Genomic DNA, 20763 nt, shown 5'->3' with positions numbered 1-20763 from the left:
GGTGAGAATACAACACAGCAGTTACAATCCAATGCAGCAAAAGCCCAAAGGGAAAACCAAAGGATACACCTCTTAATTTATCTTGCACCACATTTGCAAGGATTGGGAAGCAGACAGAAAGGAAGGAAAAATTCAAGAAAGTACAGGGGGACACAATAAATCTTGGATTCCTGTTACTAAGAATGCATTTTGTGTGCTTGGCTTATTAAAGCATCATGTAATTCAGGGGTCAGTTCACTGTCCCTCAGACCGTTGGAGGGCCGGACTATAGTTTAAAAAAAACTATGAACAAATTCCTATGCACACTGCTAAGTCGGCTGCTAAGCAGGACAGGCAGCGGCGGCAAAAACACCCGGCGGGCCCGATAAATGTCCTCGGCGGCCGCATGTGGCCCGCGGGCTGTAGTTTGAGGACCCCTGAATTGGTTATCTAGTACCCATTGCCCATTTGAAAAAAAAAAAATCACTGGCTCTGTGTCCAGACCTGTAGCAGTGCTGATAAATTTGGTGACTTGACAAATGAAGCCTGTTGTCCAAAACTGAGTGTGATAAGGGGAGTTCAGAGAAAAGTGCGAACAAGATAAACCAATTGGGGGGAATTTGCATAGGATGCGTGAAAATGTTCCTGGTGCGGAGTGTTAGAAGGCTATTTAGTACAATAGGGGTGAGTACCTTAATGTGCAAATCATCTTTAGGATGTATTATCTTTTTTTGTAAAATGTTTTTCTTGATTTCTAGAGAGGAGGGGGAGATGGAGAGGTAGAAACATTGATGAGAGAGAAACATCAACAATTGGTTGCCTCCTGCACGTCCCCTACTGGGGATCTACTCCACATCTGGGCAGGTGCCAGTGACCTCTAGATTCATGGGTCGATGTTCAACCTCTGAGCTACAGTGGCTGGTAGAGTTATAACTTGTTTGGTAGCAGGTGCTATCAGAGAGGAGCCATTATGAATGATGCTGGATGCTGATAAATGTGCATGAAGCTGTAGTTAACTACCTGAAATGAGACTGGAAAAAGGGATCAGATCTTATTCCATGATGAGCTACCAGGAATTTTTTCAAAGGAGAGCAGAACAATACATTTGTGGGAAGAATGCATTTATAGTAAGCCAGAATGTAGAAGGGGAAGCAGTTGATATGTGGTGTTAGGATTGGAGAGGAAAAGTAGAAATCAAGATATATTGATCATGAAAATATTAGGACATGGTGGTTAGTTGGATGTGGGAGGGTTATATGGAGGAAATAAGGCAGGGATGATTGGTGTTTGTTTGTTGTTTTTTTTTTTTAATGATTTTTTTTTTTACAGAGAGGAAGGGAGAGGGATAGAGAGTTAGAAACATGGATGAGAGAGAAACATCTATCAGCTGCCTCCTGCACACCCCCTACTGGGGATGTGCCTACAACCAAGGTACATGCCCTTGACTGGAATCGAACCTGGGACCTTTCAGTCCGCAGGCCGGCGTTCTATCCACTGAGCCAAACCAGTTAGGGCAGGGATGATTGGTGTTAAGGAAATGGCAGGTATTTTTGGTTCTACCACCTTTTAGGAATAGTTAGGGCAGCAAGATCAGGATGGAAGGCATCAATCAGGTCCTTGTGACATCAGATCCTTGAGCACAGAAAGTGGTGCTTAGGAAAAGGTCTTGGCTCTGGAATTTGGAATGTCATCAACAAAGTAAGCAATAATGCATAAATGAAAGTATGACACATAAGTAGTTCACCAATGCAAAATTTATATAGGGCTGGAGGCTGAGATGTCCCCATAACATCTAAAGACAAGGCTGTTTATGTCACATTCATTGGTTACAGAAGCAAGCATGTTTTAAAAAATGGCATTTATTGGGGGTTATTTTATTCATATTTGGTCAAAGATAGCATGAGGAAATGTGGATAACAGAGATGGCCTTACCACTGTTCTTATTTCTCAAAATTACCTAAATAGGGCCTATTTTATAGCCATCATTCAAATCCTTGAGATACAGAAAAATAATTTTTATCACATCATTGGACATTAACTAGCCTTCAAATACTGTTGATGCATAAACTATAGTTTTGAATTCTTTGAATAATATTTATCTGATACACACACATAGAAATACAAATTGGTACGTAACAAAAGTAAATTTCTCTGTGTGTTCAGTTACCCAGCTTCTCTATCCAGGGGCAACCTTTGTGAGTAATTTCTTAAAAGTTTTTAAGATGCTGCCTATTCTAACCATGGACAATGAAAACAACTTTGTTCCTTGCATTTCCCAACCAAATATATAAAGTAAATAAGGTCAGATATTGATTAAAAAGATTGTTTCAGGTAATAGTAAAAATTAGGTATAGAAATTACATGATTTTAGTAAATAAACATTAATATCTCAGAAAGTTACATGTTTGGTACACACACACACACACACACACACACACACACACACACACACACGAGGCCCAGTGCACAAAATTCATACACGGGTCGAGTCCCTACGCCTGGCTAGGGGCCTGGCTAGGGATCGGGGCCTGCCTTCCAGCTGCTGGCTGGGTCCTCCCTCCATTCTGTGCTGCCCCCTGGTGGTCAGTGCACATCATAGCAAGTGATCTAGCTCACGGTTGAACTCCGGAGGGGACATTTTGCAGAGTAGCCTTTTATATACTAGTATATAGATACATATAGGTGTGTGTGTATGGCTAAGTGTCGTGGTCTCAACCAATAGCTATGACGTGCACTGACCACCAGTGGGTAGCTGCTCAACGCAGGTGTTGCCATGATGCACACTGGCCATTTAAAAATAAATGGCACCACGGACCTGGCACTGACAAACCAACACTCTGCTTCCCCCAAGTGGGACACAGGCCCTGCCACCACCCCGGAGTGACACCCCACCAAATCGCAGCCAATGCTGCCGAGACCCCATGGCACAAATGTGGCTCATAGCCCAGCCCGGAAACAGTCACTGTGGGCGCCGGGTAATGACGCCTGGCTTCCTTTCCCTAACGACTAGCCTCCTTGGAGTTTCTTCAGCCCGGGAACACGACTTGCTTTATATTTATAGCCAGGTGCAAACATTGCACAGTTTAACCAAATGTTCTTGAAGCGTTTTCACATGCCTCACCTCATTTGATCCTCACAGAAATCCTGGCGTAGGTAGATAGGAGACTCAGTGACATCCTATTTTCTTTTCATTAGCCGGAAAACGGAGATTTAGAAAGCTTAGAAACTTGACCCGACTGAGAAGAAGTAAGAAATGGTGGACCTTAAAAATGACTAGGTTTTCTCACTGCACAGAATATAGTCAAACACTGTTACAGTTAAATATTTCACCCTTTGTTCTCCCTGAGTGATCTACAATAATAATCTGCTTCGTGTTGATATTTACTGCTGTGTTGCTGACAATTACATCAAAAGAGAAGTTGGGGTGCTTCACTGGGTTGGAAAAAGTTTAGCTAAATCAGAAAGCAGGTCTAATTAAGCAAGTTTATAAAAGGCTAAGTTGACTTGTGCATGCACAATACATTTAGAGCTCTCACTGGTGCCAATCACGTGTGTTTTGATCTGGCATTGCCAATTGTGAATTTGGTTGGCACTTCTATTATAGAGAAAGGGCAAATAGCAATATTAAAATATTCTAATTCCCTTTCAGTGTGCATGAATCTGTGCATTGGACACTAGCGCGCGCGCGTGTGTGTACATACTCGGAGAGGAAGGGAGAGGGAGAGAGAGAAACATCAATGATGAGAGAGAATCATGCATCAGCTGCCTCTTGCACGCCCCCTACTGGGCATGGAGCCCACAACCTGGGCATGTGCCCTTGACCAGAATTGAACCCAGGACCCTTCAGTCTGCAGGCTGACGCTCCATCCACTGAGCCAAACTGGCCAGGGCTATGTTTGTGTTTTTAAATAGCATGATGTTCATTAACATTTTGCTTTATCAGGTATTACTATGAGTTCAATGATGGCTTAATTTACTTTTGTGATTGAAAAGAAGGGCATTAGGCTCAAATTCAGAAATCTTCCATTTAAAAAAATTCTCCAATTCTCCAGCAATGGGAGATGGGTATTATTAACATTGCTGTGACCAAATGGCCCCCAGTGGATGCTTGAAATTGTGGATAGTACTGAACCCTATATATGCTATGTTTTTTCCTAAACATATATACCTATGATAAAGTTTAATTTCTAAATTAGGCACAGTAAGAGATTAATCAAAGTCATGTGAGTATGGTCTCAAAGTAATCTTATTGTATAGTACACTCATCTTTCACTCAAAGGAAGCACTTTATGGCTTTTCTGTGGCCTTTCTGAATTGCCAGCATCACTGATTTTGCACCTGGGGGCTATTATTAAGTAAAATAAGTGTTACTTGGACACATGTATTAGTGTTCCTTGGATTCCTCAGTAGGTGAACTGATAACCTAGGCAGCTGCCGTGGGCGGGGAGCATACACAACCAGGTGTATGTGGGACAAAGAATCATGTTCCAGAGGGATGGAGTGGGATGGCATGAGATTTCATCATCTACTTAGAATAGTGCATCACCCTAACTGATGTTGCTGAATGGTTCGTGCACATCAGAGGGTCACCGTGTGATCCCGGGTCAAGGGTACATCACCGTGGTTGCAGGGTTTGTTTATATATATATATATATATATATATATATATATATATATATATATATATATATTTTATTTCAGAGAAGAACGGAGAGAGAAACATCAATGATATGAGGGAATCATTGATCGGCTGTCTCCTCCATGCCCCCCCACTGGGGATTGAGCCCCCAACCCATGCATGTGTTTATTTCCAGAACTTTCCATTTAGTATTTCTGGACCACTAAACACTTGTGTTCATGCCCAATGAATTATGGTTTGTTATTTTTGTGAATTATTATATAAATTTGAAGTCTTCGTAGCAAAATGAAATGATTTTTTAATTTAAAAAATTGTATCTTAGGCTAGTTAATGTATAACAATAATGAATACATTTATACTTAAGGACTTGAAGGAGTGCAGTTGGCTATTTGAAAAACAAATCTCCATCTTATACTTTAATGTTCATTGTAATTGTGAATGTTACCTCCAAGTTATGAATGGAGAGTAAACATTTTTCTTCATCATATATTGTATTTACTAGTACTATGTTTACTAACAAGTATTTATTGAGCATATACTGTAACAATAATAGGGACTGTTCTAGGCACTGGGAAGATCTACTGGTATTACTGTGGTTTGGGAAAACAAGTACATCCATTTAGGTAGGATGGTCTGAGAGGCCCCTCTGAGGAGACATTTGAGTTGATATCTGGAGGATCAAAAGGAGGGACTTGCAAAGTTGGAGGTGTTGAATTCAACCCAGTTCAATGTGAGGGGATTACCATATAATACAAGGAAGAGGAAAATGTCTAATGTGTCTGGAATTGAGTGAACATGGCAAGTATTTCTCAAATCTTTTTTGTTTCTAATTGACCCAATTCTCTAATGAAATATTAACACCACAGACAGCTGTTTCAGTTTCATAGTTGTATCTTTTATCTATGCTTTAAACATAAGGGATTAAAGTTTAAGATTTTTGCCCTCTCCTACTCCCACCTCCAACTAATTTTCTCCTTACTGGGGGCAATGTAGAGAACCTATGCCTCGACAAATATTTAAGTCTTTTCTTGATGAAATAAAAAACGCAAAGGCTTGGGCCACATAGTGATGTGAGCTAATTTATGTTTTAGAAGAGAATTTTACTCATGGAGACTTGGCTGAAGGAGAGCCAGAATAAAAGCTGGGCAAACAAATTGGGCCAATAAGGTGATGGTGGTATGGTCTACACAGACTATTGATAATGTAGATACAGAAGAGGAGGAAGGAAGAGAGAGAATCCTATATAATAAAAGGCTAATATGCAAATCGAACCAATGGCGGAATGACTGGTCGCTATGGCGTGCACAGACCACCAGGGCCCCTGATGGTCAGTGTGCTCCCACAGGGGGAGAGCTGCTCAGCCAGAAGCCCTGAGCTGGGCTCACGGCTGGCTAGCATAGTGGCCCTGGTGGGAGCCTCTCCTGCCTCCATGGCAGCACTAAGGATGTCCAACTGCTAGGCTGTCATTCGGACATCCCCTGACGGCTCCAGGACTGCGCAGGCTGGGCTGATGGGGGACCCCCCCCCCCCCCCGCGCCTCAATTGCACGAATTTCGTGCACTGGGCTTCTAGTAATTAGATATAGCAAAAACGGTCATAAATAAGGTAAGTCTGCACAATATGATGAAAGCGTAGGGAAAATGCCCTTGGAGACAGAGTTTGCCCTGTGCAACACACTTTATTGTAGGAAAGAAACGTCCTTTGAGTAATGAGACTCGTCTGATTTTTAACCTTGATATAATTTTCCTATTTCTCAGTCATTTGTATGTAATTAGGTGATTACACACAACCTTCCCTCCCACCCCCTGATAATTTAGAATGTAAAAACTCTAGGTTCATTTAAGTTTTTATTTTGTTTCAGTAGGAACATGCCCCCACCCCCATATTTTGTGCCTTCCATTCACTCCATGCCTTTTACTGGAGAATCTGTTTAAAAGCCAGTCTACTCTCTTTTTCTGCTATATTAGTGATTATAATTGTTTGTTAGAATTAAATAATCTTTTTATAGTTCTTGGACCCTCTGAAATACTGTGAGTTCCACACGGCATCAGGACTCTGTTGTACGTGTTGACTGCATTTTTGTTGAATCAGGAGACAAGACAGTTTTTCCAAGGTCACACTGGAGTAATTAGAGTCAAAATGAGCCCGGCTGGTGTCGCTCAGTGGTGGAGCGTTGACCCAGGAACTAAGAGACACAGTTCAGTTCCCTGGCATGTCCCAGATTGTGGGTTTGATCCCCAGAAGGGAGCGTGCAATAGGCCGCCTACTGATGATGTTTCTCTCTCATGGGTGTTTTTATCTCGCCCTCTCCTTTTCTCTCTAAAAATCAATAAACGTTGGTTTTAAAATCAAATGAGATTTATTTATACTACACAGTTTTGTTTCAGTTCTATGTAATCAATGCAATGTTTTATTGTGAATATTTTAATAAGCCCTGATGGTGACTGAAAATGTGAGAAGCATATATGGTCTACAGGGAGTTCAAAAGTTCACACACCGTTTAGGAGATAATATTATGCATTGTCATGGGAGACATGGCATCCTGTTGGGTTCTGATGAGACATAGTGCAGGTGTTGTGTTTGGAGCTTTTCATGATGGAAGTTTCTTGAATTTACTGATGAAGTGGAGGCACAGAAGTTTGAGAAGTGAGATTTATGACTGTAGTATTTTGTGTCTTGTTTTTTCTTTATAATTGCAAGTATTACATATGTCTCCCTTTTCTCCCCATTGACCCCCTCTAACCTGCCCCATTCCTGCACCCCAGGCCTCCTCCACTCCCTGGTCTGTGTCTAAGGACTGTACATATATATGCACACAAGTTCTTGGGTTGATCTCTCCCCACCCACCCACCTCTGCCTTCCCTCAGAGATTCGACAGTCTGTTTCATGCTTCTATATTTCTGATTCCATTTTGTTCATTAGACCCCATATTCTTTTCATTAATCCTCCCCCTCCCCAATTCTCATCCAAGGATATGTTTTTATTGATTTGAGAGAGAGAGGAAGGGAGAGAAAGAGAGAAACATTGGTTGATTACCCCCCATACACACTCCAACCTGCAATTGAAACTGCAACCTTGGGATGGGCCCTGACCGGTGATTGAACCTGCAACTTTCCATGGACAGGACAGCACTCCAGACAACTGAGCCGCCCGGCCTAGGCATTTTGTGTCTTTTTAATACCTTATTTTCTGTTAATCTGGTTTTTGTGCTCCAAGTTTTTCTCAGTAAAGCTTAAGTCTTGTGACATCTAAAAATGTGAGTTTTTGACTGACTCGTAATAGAGAACAGGCTGATAGCTGTTGGGGGAGGGAGGAGAGAGTATTGAGCAAAAAAACCCAAACAACTTATGGACATGGATAACTGTGGTGATTGCTCGGGAGGGGGATAAATGGTGATGGACGTAGACTTGACGGGATTGTGAACACACAATTCAGCATACAGATAATGTGTTTTGAAATTGGGCAGTTGAAACATAATTTTGTTAACCAGTGTCACCACAGTAAAATAAAAAATAAAAAGAAAGTATATGGGGAAAAAATAAATAAAAATGTGTTTTTTAATTCTACCCCCTTTTAAAAAAATACATGTTGGCAACTTGTTCAGGATAAAGCATTAATACATTTAACAAAGTGCCCTGGTTGGTGTACTCAGTGGTTAGAACATACATCTGCCTTTACACCAAAGGGTTGTGGGTTCGATTATCAGTCAAGAGGATGTACCTGGGTTGCAGGTTCGATCCCTGGCCCCAGTCCATGCTTGTGTGGAGGCAACCAATGGTTGTGTCTTACACTGATGTTTCTCCTCCCCTCCTCCACCTTCTCCTTCTACTCTAAAAATCAATGGAAAAAAACCTCATGAGGATTAACAAGAAAAAAAAATTAATGTTAATGTATTTTTGTATTTTCCTGTACATATAGTTTGGTGATACATTTCTAATTGGAAATAGGGTACCCCACAAATTGAGTACCCCAGCGAGGACTTGCTAAATGAAGCACTAGATAAAGGAGGGTTCTGATTGATGTTCACCATCTTGCCTCAACACTGATTTTGTTTACCACCTGCTTCTACCCTATTTTTATTTTTTGTTTTTGTTAATCTTCACCCAATTACTTTGGTGCAAGGGTGAACACTAACCATTGAGCATGCCATCCTATTTTTATTTATTTTATTTTTAAAAATATTTTTATTGATTTCAGAGAGGGAGTGATGGAAACGTCAACGATGAGAGAGAATCATTGATAGACTGCCTCCTGTTCGCCCGATACAGCCTGATTATGCCCTGACTGGGAATTGAACCTCCTGGTTCATAGGTCAGTGCTCAACCATTGAGCCACGCTGGCTGGGCCACCCTATTTTTAAATAGATTTTAATAGGTGGTCAACACTGAATAGTTCAGATTGTACTTGTTGGATGTCTGAGTAATTTTTCCCACTTACACCATTGTGATATTATTCACTGCATACCAGTAAGTTCATTTCATGGATTCTGCAAAAAAAATGTTTTTCCTAGTAGAGTTACATGGGATCTTCAAATTAAGTAACAGTGGATGCTATTTTTAAGTGGTTTTAACTATATGATCAAAAATGAGCTGTTGACCATCATTTGATAACTAGAGGCCTGGTGCACAAAATTCATGCACGGAGGGGCGTTGTCCCTCAGCCCAGCCTGTACCCTCTCCAATCTGGGACATCCCTCTCACAATCCAGGACTGCTGCCTCCCAACTGCTTGCCTGCCTGCCTTCCTGATTGCCCCTAACCGCTTCTGCCTGCCAGCCTGGTCACCCCCTAAACACTCCGCTGCCAGCCTGTTTGCCCCCAACTTCCCTCCTCTGCCAGCCTGGTCACCCCTATCTGCCCTCTCCTGCAGGGTTGATCACCTCCAACTGCCCTCCCTTGCAGGCCTGGTCCTTCTCAACTGCCCTCCCTTGCAGGCTGGGTGCCTCCCAACTGCCCTCTCCAGCTGGCCATCTTGTGGTGGCCATCTTGTGTCCACATGGGAGCAGGATCTTTGACCACATGGGGACAGCTATATTGTGTGTTGCAGTGATGATCAATCTGCATATTACTCTTTTATTAGATAGGATAGAGGCCTGATACAGGGGTGGGGGCCAGCTGGTTTGCCCTGAAGGGTGTCCCGGATCAGGGTGGGGGTTCCTTTGGGGCGTGGGGCGGCCTGAGCGAGGGGCCTGTGGTGGTTTGCAGGCCGGCCACGCCCCCTGGCAACCCACGCGGAGGCCCTGGTATCTGGAATTTATTCTCCTACAATTGAAACTTTGTAGCCTGGAGCAGAGCCTAGCCTGGGGCTCCCTCTGAGGCCGGCAGCCATTTGTGTTGGGGTTATAATTGAAACTTTGTTGCCTTGAGCAGGTGGGCCCGGCCAGGGTGTGTGGAAAGCTTTGCTTCCCTTGTTGCCGGGGACAACCCTGGCCTGCTCTCTCAAGCTCCATTCTGCCGCCATTTGTTTGAATTTGTTTACCTTCTATAATTGAAACTTTGTAGCTTGAGTGGAGGCTTAGGCCTGGCAAGGGCAGGCGGAAAGCTTGGCTTCCTCTGTTACCTAGGAAACCTTGCTCTCTCTGGCTGTAGCCATCTTGGTTGGGTTAATTTGCATACTCGCTCTGATTGGATGGTGGGCGTGGCTTTGTGGGCATGGCTTGTGGGTGTGTTGGAGGTATGGTCAATTTGCATATTTGTCTATTAGGTAGGATTGTTTTCTGTGCTGCTTCATTAAATATGAACGTGGTTTTACATTAAGTAACTAACAGGAATTCTTTGATGTAGCAGTAATTTCCTAGACATATTGAACTTTTTTTTTTTTTTTTTTTTAATATATTTTATTGATTTTTTACAGAGAGGAAGGGAGAGAGAGAGTTAGAAACATCGATGAGAGAGAAACATCGATCAGCTGCCTCCTGCACACCCCCCACTGGGGATGTGCCCGCAACCAAGGTACATGCCCTTGACCGGAATCGAACCCGGGACCCCCCAGTCCACAGGCCAACGCTCTATCCACTGAGCCAAACCGGTTTCGGCCATATTGAACTTTTTAAGAAAATAGTGAAGTCTATACAGGTAAGTTCATAATCATCATCTGTTATCTTGAACTAGAAAAGTATTTTATTAGAGTCTAAATTTTAAAAATTATTTTTTGTTAATCCTCTCTCCCCCTTTCCATTGAATTTTTAGAGAGGATGAAAGGGAGGAAGGGTGGAAAGAGAGAGAGAGAGAGAGAGAGAAGAGAGAGAGAGAGATCTATGAGAGAGACACACGTTGATCGGCCGCCTCCAGTAAGCACTCAAAGGACTGAAACTGCAACCTAGGCTTGTGTCCTTGATCTGGAATCAAACCTGAGATCCTTCTGTGTGTGGGCTCATGCTCCAACCACTGAGCCACCGGCCAGGGCCCAACTTGCCTTTAAAACTTAACCTTGATTATGCAGTGACCAAGGGATTTTTTATTTTAACCTTTTGGGGACGGGTGTTTGATAAATCTTAGTTTATCACAAGACCATAATGCAGATTTTTAAAAATTGCAATGGCTTTAAAAGAATTTGGGGACAAAATTAAGTTTGAAAAATTTCAGTGTTATCTTTCACTCCCAGGTCTGGATTTACCATCTCAGTTGCTTTGTAAATATAGCACATAGAGGTCTGGACCCTTGACTCTGAGGTAATACTATTCTTAGAAGTTATTAATTGAATATGTTTGATCAAGTCATCAATTTGTACTTTATTGGATTTCATTTGAGTCCTTGCTGAACTTTGATAACCACAGTAAATGTTACTTACGACCTTTGGAGGGAAAGATTGTATATATATCAATAAATTATTTTCCTGAAAAATATTTTTCATCAATAAAACTGAAAAAATGTGCCTTGTGGCTTAAATAAAAAGTTACAATCTTTTTTCCTTCAATATTTTCTAGGTTTTAATGTTGATATTTACAAATGCTGATTCTTATTTCTTAAATAGAACCTTATTTTATGTACTTACTTCTTAATTTTGAGTTGCTTCATGAATTTAAAATAACCTCCTCTGATTCATTAGTTCAAACCTAAAATCCTGCTTTTTAAAAATTTAGACTTCCTTGTCACTCATTTGTGAGCTTGCTTGATTTGACAGTGTCAGTTTTCATATATTTCAGATCTTATGAAATCCTTCTCAGTCCACCTCCCACATTAGAGGTAACCATTCTATTCTGATCACCATAGGTCAGTGTTTGCTCTTTTTGAATATCATATAAATGGAATCTTACTCTTTTGCCTGTGGCTTCTTTCACTCAACATAGTGTTTTTAAGATTCATCTGTATTGTTGCACATGTCAGTATTGTTTCTATTTTAATTGCTGCCTAGTGTAACCATTATATATACATGCCATGTTTTGTTTGTCTAGTCTGTTATTGATACACCCTTGGAATAGCTTCCAGTTTGGGGTTATCCTATATAATAAAAGCCTAATATGCTAAGTGTCCAGTCATCCAGTCACCTGTTCAACCAATCAAAGCGTAATATGCTAATGATATGCTAAGGCCACTCAACCGCTTGCTATGATGTGCACTGACCACCAGGGGCCAGACGCTCCAACTGGTAGGTTAGCTTGCTGCTGGGGTTTGGCCGATTGGGACTGAGCGAGATGGGCTGGACACACCCTGGTGCCCTCCCGGATCCCTCTCCGGCTGACCAACCTCCCGTGTCCTTACCCGGCCCCGATTGTGCACCAGTGGGGTCCCTTGGCCTGGCCTGCACCCTCTCACTATCCGGGACTCCTTGGGGGATGTCAGAGAGCCAGTTTTAGCCCGATCCTGCAGGCTAGGTGAGGGACCCCACTGGTACACAAATTTGTGCACCAGCCTGTAGTTGTGAATAAAGCTGCTATGAACATTATTGTACACATTTCATTTTTCTTTGGAAAAAAAGTCTAGGAGTGGAATTACTGAGTATAGGGTATAGGTATGTTTCTTATATATTGTCAAACAATTTTCCAAAGTTTCCTGCTTTACACTCCCATGAGCAGTGTATGTGGGTTCTGTTGCTCTGCACACTTGTCTACACTCAGCATAGTCAGTCTGACTGGTTTTAGACATTGTAGGGCGTGTGTAGAGGTATGTCATTGTAGTTTTAGTTTACATTGCTCTAGTGACTTCTCATGTGAATACCATTTCATATCCCTTTTTCTACTCATCATACCCCCATTGCTATTTATAGTTAGGCTGTGTGGTTTCATTGCTCTCTGATGCAAAACATCGGCCTATGTATAACCTATGGTGTAAAAATAAAAGTAGCTTTGTTAAAAGTCTGGAAAACCAGATGCTGATGGGATTCCAGAATTAAATGTTCCTATTATGGATTTTTGTTCATATTATGGAAGTTATTGATTATATAATTGAATTTTCAATTCAGCAGTCTTGAAAATTAAAGTGTTTACAATTTTTTTAATTTCTAATGATATTGTTACATAATTTGTTCCCCAGTTAAAACTATTGCTTCAAAAAGAAGAATAAATTTAGTATGTTGTCTAGTATTTTACAAATTTGCTTCTTTCATGGACATTTTCTCAAGTTCAGTACAAAATTATGGCTTTTGAGTCTTTTGCCTCAATCTTTTTGATATTATCTCCACATACTACTTCTCTATACTGTTGACATTCTTTGCTGCATTTAAATAGAACCTATTAGTTAACATTGTAATATGATTGCTTCAGTGGAGAGTATCCTGCATATTTTGCCTGTTGCGAATTGCCTGTAATAATAGCATTTGGCTTATTTATTGCTTTAATCTGTGTCTTTGTCATGAAGGCAAAGGATCATCAGGTGTGAATACCGTTATGTAGATCTTTCTGGACCTGTGTTGAGCATGTAGATAACAATACAATTCCTTCATGGTTCTCTACGATGGGTGTCTGCTTGGGAGAAAGCCTGCCTTTGAGGTTGACTTCTGGCAAGGAGTCTTTCAACATGAGTCCTTACTGAAGTCCTATTTCTTGGGTTCTTAGAATTTCTATGTTGTAATTTGAACAGATTTGCAGAGCACTGTTCTTGCCTCTATGCTTGTTGAATCCTGTTATGTATTTCTTTCCTTAGAATGACCTGTTCGCAGTAGAAAAGGATACCATTTGTAACTTAAAAGAGAGGGGAGAATATTAGATGCATTATTACTATTAAGAATGGGACTTTGTATCCTCAATGCTTTATTCTGTATATGGAAAGTCTTCAGAGAAGTGTACGTAGGGTTGGCTGTCTGCATTTCTGACTCTGAACAAACCGTAGGGTGTGGTCAGAGGCGCTTCTCCCCTGTGAACAACGCACATGTTTTGGCGGAGGAGGGCAAATGCAGCACTGACCTGCACATGGTTCTCACTGACCCAGTTTTGTCCCAAGTGGTGTCACATAGTCTGTTACAGTTAAGCTTTAAGATTTAATTAAAAGACTTTCCTTTTAATGCAGTTATTTTTTTCCATATTTGACATTTTGATATAGAACAGCTATTCCTTAAGATTGAAGTGCCTCTGTCCTTGTGTATGAACTGTCTCACAGATTTTAAAATCCCAATTACCAGTATCACTGAAAGGATGCGCATGTGAAGGAACTCCACATGATGTTTCATTAGTGTTGATTGTATTGCAGTGTACAGGAAACCCGGCCACAGAATTAGACTGGCTTTGAACATCGTGTTCAAATAGTAAGAAGTCTCCCTTTTAAAGTCTAAATATTGGCAACTAGAATTGGGCTAAATTCTAGAGATAAGAGTTGTGGGCTACTGTACTAATATGTCAGGTACCTTATGAAACACATATTTTGTAAGGATATGAACCATAAAACTGTGCCCCAATCTGGGGTACACACTCTTTTAGGAGAACATTGTTCCAGGGTTTTTTAGTAGTGTACGTAAAAGTCTTTCTGATGGAGTGCCCTCCCTCGCTACAAGAATAAAATTTTGTAAATACAGTAGGAATCAGGATTCTGTAGGATTTTGGATAATACGCCTTCAAGAGAACCTATCTAAGGAAAACACAAAGGATTTAGCAAAATAGAGTCAATATTTTATAATCATTAGCAGACTTGAAGATGTAGTGTTTAGAATTTAATAGTGTTTAATGCCAAAACGTAAAAGTGAACTGAATTTTAAATCAGTTGATCTTTGAGGAAATGAATTAAAGAAACATCATACTGAATGGAAATAATCAAATGAGGTATAGACTTTAAATAGCATCTTAATGAAAACATTACTGTTAAGACCTCTAAGGAAGGAGTTAACATTTCTGTCTTTTAAATCAGTGGTCGCCAACCAGTGGTCCGTGGACCACTAGTGGTCCATGAGGTCCGAAAGCTTGGCGACCACTGTTTTAAATTATTACTGAAACTGGTTCATAAAGGGCTAAATTTGATTTTATTGTATCCTAGGATGAAATAACACATGGATGAAGCTACCTGAAATTCTACTTCCAGCATGAATCAAGTTTAGAGATGATGTCCTGAAGTCATTTATTTTCAGGTGTGTCTCTGTTGTTAATAGTTTATTCCTTCCTTCCTAGTTTATTATTTTCTTTATTGATTAAGGTATTACATGTGTCCTTATCGCCCCATTTCCCCCCCCCCCCCCCCCCGCCACTCATGCCCTCATCCCCCTGGTGTCTCTGTCCATTGGGTATGCTTATAAGCATGCATACAAGTCCTTTGGTTGATCTCTCTCTCTTCCTAGTTTCTTTAGTGATTTTCCCTGGTGCTGACAGTTGACTTGGTGAACATTCCATTTTCTCTGAGCAAGGATGAAGGTTATTTTATTTTATTTTACTTTTTAGTCCTTACCCAAGGATATGTTTATTGATTTTAGAGAGAAAGGAATGGGGTGGGAGGGAGGAGAGGGAGAGAAAGAAACAAAAACATCAATTGCCTGTCTCATTTACATGCCTGGACTAAGGATTGAACCCTCAACTTAGGTCTGTGCCCTGACCAGGAATGAAACCCATAACCTTTTGGTGTAAGGAAAGACGTTGCAACCAGGTGGGCTACCTGGCCACCACTGGAGGTTATTTTTAGCTCCAAACTGGCCTTCTATTTCCTCAGTGGTAGTAATGTACCTTGATTTGTCTTTAGGTAAAACTGGACTGAGAATAGAAATTACATATTAATTGTCGTACTTACTAACGGAAAAAAAAATTTCCTCTTGGTATTCGGTGAACTGAAGCCTAAAATTTTAGTCTTACGTTCCCTTGGAGAGACTGTAATCTTAAAATGGTCAAATATCATAAAATCCGATCAATGGTGGGGGCTAGAAGGTCCCTTTCTCCCTTGTTGCTTTCCAACCTTTGTAGAGGGATAACACTTTTTCTATTGTTTTGTTAAGTCAGACACAAAATTTTATGTTAACATTTATAATTCTGTGATCTTTATGACTAGAATTTGGATGATGATGTAGTCATCCTGACAGATCCAGAAGTATTAAGTGTATTCCTTATCTGCTGACAAATTCCATTCTCTTGGGACCAGAAACGCAAGCATTACCTGAGCCTTTTGAAAAAGTGCAGAATCTCAGGACACACAGTGGAACTACTGCCGTTTCAACAAAATTCAAGAGATTGCCATGCACACCGAGGAACACTGATGTAGCATACTTGACTTTTGAGAAATTCAATCGTTTAAAAATATCTGACACCTCATGCAGCCCCGAAATGTGACAGCCATTTTGTGTACTATTGTATAGCTCTAGAAAATTAATGTTGGGCAGTGATTCTCAAAGCTAGTCCCTAGTAGCATTATCATCTGGGAACTTGTTAGAACGAACATTCTTAGATCCACCTTCATTCCACTAAAGAAAATCTTGGGGTGGCATCCAGCAACGTTTTTTTTTTTGTTTTGTTTTTTAAAGCCCTACAAATAGCCCAGCTTTTGTGGCTGAGTGATTCGAGTGTGGACCTATAAACCAAGACGTCACTGGTTCGATTCCTGGTCAAGGCACATGCCTGGGTTGCAGGTTCGATCTTCAGTAGGGGGCATGCAGGAGGCAGCTGACCAATAATTTTCTCATCGTTGATGTTTCTCTCTCTCTCCCCCCTTTTTTCCTCTCTCTAAAATAAAAAAAATATATATATATATATATATATATATAAAGCAAGCCCTACAAATAAATCTGGTTTCTACTAGAGAATCACTTACCTATGGGTCAAGAAAAAAAAAAATCTAATATACGTAGGCTAAATGCACCACACACCAACATTTGTTATTGGAACTTTGGGATTTTGAAGTTAATTTTGGTAAAAAAAAAAAAAAGTGCCCGGCCAGCATGGCTCAGTGGTTGAATGTTGACCTATGAACCAGGAGGTCATGGTTCAATTCCTGTCAGGGCATATGCCCAGGTTGTGGGCCTGATCCCCAGTGGGGGACAGCTGAAACATGATCTCTCTCATCACTGATGTTTCTCTCTCTTCCTCTCTGAAATCAATATCCTATATAATAAAAGCCTAATATGCTAAGTGTTACATCATCTGGTTGGCCATTCAACCAATCAAATTGTAATATGCTAATACTCAACTGCTTGCTATGATGTGCACTGACCACCCAGGGGCAGACGCTCCAACCAGTAGGTTAGCTTGCTGCTGGGGTCCGGCTGATCGGGACTGAGCGAGATGGGCCGGACATGCCCTGGAGCCCTTCCACAGCCCTCCCCGGCCCCTGTCACGCACCGGTGGGTTCCTCGGCCTGGCCTGTTCCCTCTCCGATCTGGGACCCCTTGGGGGATGTCGGAGAGCTGCTTTCGGCCTGATTCTGCAGGCCAGGCCGAGGGACCCCACTGGTGCGCAAATTCGTGCACTGGGTCTCTCTCACACATTACAATAATTACTTCTCATTACAGAATTTTATTTTCTAGTCAGTGAAAAGATACTGGTTCATTCCAGGAAGATAATTTTATTAACTTTCTGAACATTAAATTAATAAAATACCAAATACAAATTTAATACTCATAGAAGGAAGTGACATGGCAATTTCCTCTTTCAAAAAATCTTACTAAAAACATCTTCAGGTTATCCTTTCAAACAGTGGTTCTCACACTTGGAGGTGTAGAAGAATCCCCTGAGGGCTGGTGAAAGCAACTGCTGGCCTCGCCTGCATGTGATTTGGGCCTGAGGTTCTCATTTCTACAGAGGTGGGGGACTCTGGTCTGGGAACCATTACTTTTTAGTATTAACATATTTATCCCCTTAGGTCCTTAATCTCTATATGACCTCACAACAAAATGCCAGTCCTAGAAGCGAATTACTGAATAATATTTTATAGTTCAAATAGACTAATACAATGCTTGAATATTTTTAGGTCTGCTTCTCAGTGACTCAGCAAATTATTTTCTTTATAACAGAATACTTGTAATGACATGGGAGGAAAAAAGCCATAAAGCAATTGTATTTCATTTGTGAGTTTATTACTCCATATAAGCAATGTATACATATAGAAGCAATAACACTTACAATTTAAAAAATTAGGCCTTGGCCGCGCACACCTGGGTCCAGGTGAGGCTATGCGCCCCCTGGGTCCGGCTGAGGCCACGTGCCCCTGAGTCCGGGTGAAGCCGTGCCCCTGGGTCCGGCCGAGACCAAACCAGAGGGAGTCGGACCTGCATTACCACCATTTGTCCACCATCCGGAGCTGAGGGGTCAGTGCCGACATGTACACATAAGGAACTGGTGGACATTGAAATTGGGTCTCTAAAGAACTGTTGGTCCAGAAAGAAACTCACTACAGACTGATTCATTTGCCTGTCAGCATAACTATTATTGCTCGTCTCACATTCAGTTCTTATAAGTATATCTCTAGGGACACATGATCTCACTCATCTAGGGGAAATGATGAACAACATAGACTGATGAACAAGAACAGAACCAGAAACAAGGAGGCATCGATCGGACTATCGGGCCTCAGAGGGAGGCTAGGAGAGGGTGGGGGGAGGGGGGAGAGATCAACCAAAGGACTTGTGTGCATGCATATGAGCCTAACCAATGGTTAAGTTCAACAGGGGGTTGGGGCATCCGTGGGGAGGGGTGTGGGATGGGAATGGGGGGATGAGGACAAATATGTGACACCTTAATCAATAAAGAAATTAAAAAAAAAAAAAAATTAGGCCTTGTGGACAAATTCTCTGTGGTTTAAATATCTGGAATAGAGTGAACTTTACATTTTTATTCAGTTTTTGGTTTTATTTTATTTTAATGTGTACCTACTCCTTGTGTGGTCTTTCTGGTTAATGTTGGAAAGTATGGTAGCAGCCCACAAACACAGAATAACTGACAAACCACCTTTTCACCTCTATGTGAATAGGAACCATTGGAGGGATTTTTACCCCATGCAATTTTGGGTCATTCTCCAGGATGAGCCATTCAAGAAGTTTGTCATTGTTATGAGAAAAATCATGTTTTTACTAAAGCATATATCTTGGCCCGAGGAAAGTAAATGGGCAATATGAGGAAGGCAGAGATAATATGTTGTAGGATAATGGAAATCATATTCTTACAAGTTAAACTGGTTTAGATTCCAATTGGGAGTCCTCTGGGAGCTCAGGATGACAGACAGATAACTATTTCCCAATTTTGTTTTAATTTGTTCCTGATTTAATTGTGAACCCTCTTTCAGTATAATTTCCAGCTTATTACTAGGGCCTCTATGTACAGGGAGGTAGCATCCAGGCCTAGAGATCCCAGACTGGGTTGGAAATAAGTATTATCTACATGTTAGCACAGGATGGAGGAAGCAAGGTGTATGCTATCAGCCATCCTCTGAAATGAGCAACATTTAGTTTTAGATGTTTATACAGTATTACTATGAAACATTAATTGTATGAAAAATTTCAAAGTTCTCATTTTTGAAGTCAATTTTGGCTATTGCGGTATGTAACGGGTTTGGCGAAAGTAGATTTACACTTTTCTGTTTCTCCCAGTTTTTACTCAAAGTCTAGACTTTCATGGTAAATGGTTTTTGAGGCCTTTTCACCGTTAATATTCTGTCAGCACCAGTAAGTTATCCTGTGACTTTTAATGCCAACAGTGTAGCTAGTCGGCGTGGCTCAGTGGTTAAACCTCACCCTATGAACCAGGAGGTCATGGTTCGTTTACCAATCAGGGCACATGCCCAGATCTCTAGTGGGGGGAGTGCAGGAGGCAGTAGATCAATGATTCTCTCTCATCAATGTTTTCATCTCTTCCTCTCTCTTCTTCTCTAAAATCAATAAAAATATATTTTAAAAAGTAATAAAGCTAACAGTGTAATGCTGAGAATTTTAAAAGCAGCACCTGAGTTTCAAATTGCAACCTCCTGACATTCCACTGAGTAAATTCTACAAATTTAAGAATTCAGATGGAATTACTTGAGAAGATAGTGTATGGAATTAAATAATTTCATATCCCTGGACTGAAACCAAACTATTTAACTGTAGTCCATCATTTAGTGAGTGTTATTTGATACTTCTCTTTGGTACTAGGTATTGCAGATAAAAGAATGTGTAATGTGCAGAATGTGTAATGTGCTATCTATAAGCCATACTCAGAGCAGATCTGAATGGTGCAGTTAGGAAGTTAAATTGACTGACTAACCCAATTATGTGTCCTTATGTCATTATACATTGGAAAGGAGTAATGGCTGAGGAGTGATTTATTTTTATTTTTATTTTTAAGATAAAATTGGAGCAAAAAGCTATTACTAACTGCTTTTCAGGGAGTCTGGCCAAAGAGGAATGCATCCCATTTGTGATGACCTGCTTAGTCATGAGATCGCCTGTGCTTGAAATGATAAGCTCAGGTATGTGTTCTGTATTATTTATACACATTTTATACAAGGAGATTGTTTTGTTTTGACCTGTAGTACTAAGCCTATCTGAATACATTTTGGTAAGTTACTACTTAGAAATTGATTTGATTCCCAGAGAAATCATTGTTCATACCATCCTATATAATAAAGAGCTAATATGCAAATGGTTGAAACACCCTCACGGCATCATGCTGTAATGTCTCAGACACTCAACATTGGGGAGAGAGGAACTGGGACCAGCTAGGCACAAATGAGCTCACGAGAGAGGAATGGGGACCAGCTAGGTTGCGGCCCGGGAGAGGGACAAGCTGCGGCCAGCCAGGCAAAGCCGCCCGGGTCCTGGGTGCCTGCGACCAGC

The 20763-nt window shown here is 41.0% G+C and overlaps 1 protein-coding gene across 1 annotated transcript in view; it reads left to right on the top strand.

The window, feature by feature from the left end:
- The window catches only part of PSPC1 (paraspeckle component 1), a 124906-nt gene extending 109798 nt beyond the window's left edge, over positions 1 to 15108 (top strand). The window contains exon 9 of the mRNA XM_054718721.1: positions 15018 to 15108. Coding sequence (XP_054574696.1) covers positions 15018 to 15038 — 21 coding nt within the window. The 3' untranslated portion in view covers positions 15039 to 15108. The remainder of the gene's footprint in view (positions 1 to 15017) is intronic.
- The last annotated feature ends 5655 nt before the right edge of the window (positions 15109 to 20763 follow it).

Source organism: Eptesicus fuscus, chromosome 7, assembly GCF_027574615.1.
Source record: "Eptesicus fuscus isolate TK198812 chromosome 7, DD_ASM_mEF_20220401, whole genome shotgun sequence".
Lineage (NCBI taxonomy): Eukaryota > Metazoa > Chordata > Mammalia > Chiroptera > Vespertilionidae > Eptesicus > Eptesicus fuscus.
This window is presented reverse-complemented; position numbering and strand designations above follow the sequence as displayed.